This window comes from Dipteris shenzhenensis, chromosome 22, assembly GCF_047967505.1.
Source record: "Dipteris shenzhenensis isolate YYH24624 ecotype China chromosome 22, Dip_SZ_1.0, whole genome shotgun sequence".
NCBI lineage: Eukaryota > Viridiplantae > Streptophyta > Polypodiopsida > Gleicheniales > Dipteridaceae > Dipteris > Dipteris shenzhenensis.
Window position 1 is genome coordinate 18,829,319 of NC_141617.1, and position 3,341 is coordinate 18,832,659.

At 45.7% G+C, this 3,341-nt stretch overlaps 1 protein-coding gene across 1 annotated transcript; it reads right to left on the reverse strand.

Moving 5' to 3' along the window:
* Nucleotides 1–239: 239 nt before the first annotated feature.
* Nucleotides 240–3,116, reverse strand: LOC147887832 (pentatricopeptide repeat-containing protein At3g09040, mitochondrial-like). The gene is made up of 7 exons (XM_087393229.1): nt 2,627–3,116; nt 2,396–2,524; nt 1,934–2,155; nt 1,724–1,852; nt 1,535–1,615; nt 1,184–1,312; nt 240–1,009 (listed from the first exon to the last, which is right to left on the reverse strand). The coding sequence occupies exons 1-7, from the start codon at nt 3,114–3,116 to the stop codon at nt 240–242; spliced, it is 1,950 nt and encodes a 649-aa protein (XP_087249355.1).
* Nucleotides 3,117–3,341: the final 225 nt, after the last annotated feature.

Genomic DNA, 3,341 nt, shown 5'->3' on the forward strand with positions numbered 1-3,341 from the left:
CACTGGGTATTCACATGATGTTGAGATTGTTCTGCTCAACGAGAGTATAAAGAAAACTTCTTGTGATCACCCTGATGCGAGCCCTGCATCCCAGGGAGGAAAGAGGCCACTTAAAACTATGCACTCTAGGGCTTGTGTCTTGGACATCTGACTGCATAGACTGCACCCACCAAGGCCATGCCTCTAGGCGGCTCAAACTAAGCCCTGGGGAGACAGTATGGAGCTCAGCAATGTAATGCCTAATGGTCAGTGAAGATTTGTCCGGTTGGCCAGCCTCTGGTCAGCATAGTGTAGGGCTGGGTGCGGCTGATTCCATGCCTAAATAATGGGTTTCGCCCTACAACAAGAGTAGCTCTTGCAGCAAGTAGCGTTGGCCTCAACTTAGCTTGGAGATCACTTGGGTTGTCATTTACAACAAAACTACCTTCTTGTCCATCTCTATCGCAGAATATGCAAGCTTTTTTATTGTTATGCAAGTTTCTCAGCCCCTCTACTCTACGTGCATCATCCCACCTGCCAGCACTGGCATAGATGTTTGCCAGAAGCACATATGAAGAAGCAGATTCTGGGTTCATCGAGACGAGCTGCTGAAAGGATGACAGTCCTAGTTCTGTTTCACCATGAATTTTGGATGAATTGAGCAAAGCTGTCCATGTTCCTGTTGTTGGAGTACACCACATAGCTTCAAGAAATTCCTCTGCCTCATACAAATGTCCTGATCGTGCAAGGAGGTCAACCATGCAAGTGCAGTGCTCTGTTGAGGGTGCAATGCCATACTCAGCTATCATTGACTTGAAATACTCATGGCCCTTGAATACCAGGTTGTTTTGACTGCATGCCGTGAGAAGACATGTAAATATAATAGCATCCAGCTTCATATCCTGTTCTTGCATGCTGTCAAAACATTGTATGGCCATGTTACCCTCGTGATTCATGCCATAACCTTTTACCAATGTGCTCCATGACTTGACATCTTGAACTGGCAGCTCATTAACGACTTCTCCTGCCTCTGAAAGTGAGCCACATTTGCCATACATGTCAACCAAACTATTGCAGACAGAAAGATCTCTTCCAAATCCCTTTTGAGCAGCCACAATATGTATTTCTCGGCCCTTGCCTATGGCTCCAATGCTGCTACAAGCTTTCAAGACATAAACAAATGTGACAGAATCAGGAGAGATACCCTGCAGCTGCATCTGGTCAAAACATTTGAGCGCTTCCTGACCAGGTCCACTGTCAGCATATCCTGCAATTAGAGCATTCCATGATACAACATTCCGGATGGGAAGCTGGTCAAAGACCGCCTGTGCCTCTGCAAGATAACCACATTTGGCATACATGTCAACCAAAGTATTGCCAACAAAAAGATCTCTTTGAAAGCCCTCTTGTGCAATCTCAGTATGGAGTTTGCGCCCTTTGTCTATAGCTTTTATGCTCCCACAAGCTTTGAAGACACAAGCCAATGTGACAGCATTTGGAAAGATGCCCTCCAGTTGCATCTGTTCAAAACATCTTAGCACTTCCTGAGCAGGACCATGTTCAGCATATCCTGCAATCAGTGATGTCCACGAGACAACATTCCGAATCGGCAGGTTTTCAAACACTTCCTGTGCCTCTGAAAGGGAGGCACATTTGCCATACATGTCAACCAAAGTACTGCCGAGAGAGAGATCTATTCCAAATCCTTTTCGTATGATCTCAGCATGTAGTTCTCGGCCCTTGCCTATGGCTCCTATGCTGCCACAAGCTTTGAAGGCACAAAGAAAAGTGACAAAATCCGGAAGGATGCCCTCCACTTGCATATGTTCAAAACATTTTAGTGCTTCCTGACCAGATCCATATTCAGCATACCCTGCAATTAGTGCTGTCCAAGATACGACAGTTCGAAATGGCAGCTTGTCAAAGACTTCCCGTGCTTCTGAAAGTGAGCCACATTTCGCATACATGTCAACCAGAGTGTTGCCGACACAAGGATCTTTTCCAAATCCTTTTTGGGTAATATCAGCATGTATTTCTCGGCCCATGTCTATGACTCCCATACTGCCATAAGCTTTTAAGACACAGACATATGTAACAGCAGTTGGAGAAATGCCCTCAAATTGCATCTTTTCAAAACATTTCAACACTTCCTGACCAGGTCCATGTTCAGCATATCCTGCAATCAGTGCATTCCATGACGCCACATTTCGCGCAGGCAGGCTGTCAAAGACTTCCTGTGCCTCTGAAAGCAATCCACATTTAGCATACATGTCGACCAAAGCATTGCTGACAGAGATTTCTTTTCCAAATCCCTTTTTTATGATCTGAACATGTATTTCTTGGCCTTTGTCTGTGGCTCCCATGCTGCCACAAGCTTTCAATACATAAACAAATGTGACAGCATCCGGAAAAACACCCTCCAGTTGCATCCGTTCAAAATATTTCAACGCTTGCTGACCAGGTCCATATTCAGAATATCCTGAAATTATTGTGTTCCATGACACGACACTTTGAATTGGCAGGTTGTCAAAGGCTTCCAGCGCTTCTGAAAGTAAGCCACATTTGGCATACATGTGCACCAAAGTGCTGCCAACAAAAAGATCTCTTTCAAGTCCCCTTAGACTGATCTCGGCGTGTATCGCCCGGCCTGAGTCTACATCTTTTAGCTTAGCACAAGCTTTTAGTAAGGCTATAAGCGTATAGCTGCTAGGATAGACACTATCCTCTTGCATTCTCAGGTACAGGTTGAGAGCGTGCAGGTTTTGCCCACATTTGATATACCCAAACATGAGAGAAGTCCACGAATGCTCACTCTGGTGAACCAACCTGTCGAAAACCTGCTGAGCATCGGATATAATTCCACATTCCACAAACATTGGCACAATATAGTTCCCAACAACTCGATCAGTTTCTAGCCCATGCTTGCAAACGTGTGCGTGCACACGCTTGGCGTATACTATACTCTTTTGCCCTCTGCACTTCTGCAAGATGCAGATAAGGTTCTCAACCGAAGGCAGCTCACTCATCCGATCCAAACTACTGAATGTATCCTCTAAGCTCAGCATCTTCCAACCAATGCCCTCTTCATGCGGTAGTGCGTCCACCTGTACTTCAGGACTGAAGCCCTCCTTGCGCATGTGCAAACCTCAACTTGAACTTGTTGAGGTAGTTCGAGGCGGATCAGCGGAAAATTCTTGCGAATCATGCAAGAAGAAACTTAATAAGTTGCATGCCGGACCCCATGCACATCTTAGATTGCCTGCGGGCGCAGCAGCTTTCACAACTGGCATCACCAACAGGATGAACGGCAGATACAAAAAAAGGGTTCCAGAGCTTAAGAGAGTTGAAGCTAAAGGGTTAGG

Coding starts and splice junctions, on each gene's coding strand:
- LOC147887832 (XM_087393229.1), bottom strand. CDS start 3,116: ATGCGCAAGGAGGGCTTCAGTCCTGAAGTACAGGTGGACGCACTACCG. Junction 2,525..2,626: donor GCTAAAAGATGTAGACTCAG/GCCGGGCGATAC, acceptor GCTTACTTTCAG/AAGCGCTGGAAGCCTTTGAC. Junction 1,853..1,933: donor GGTTGACATGTATGCGAAAT/GTGGCTCACTTT, acceptor CACTAATTGCAG/GGTATGCTGAATATGGATCT.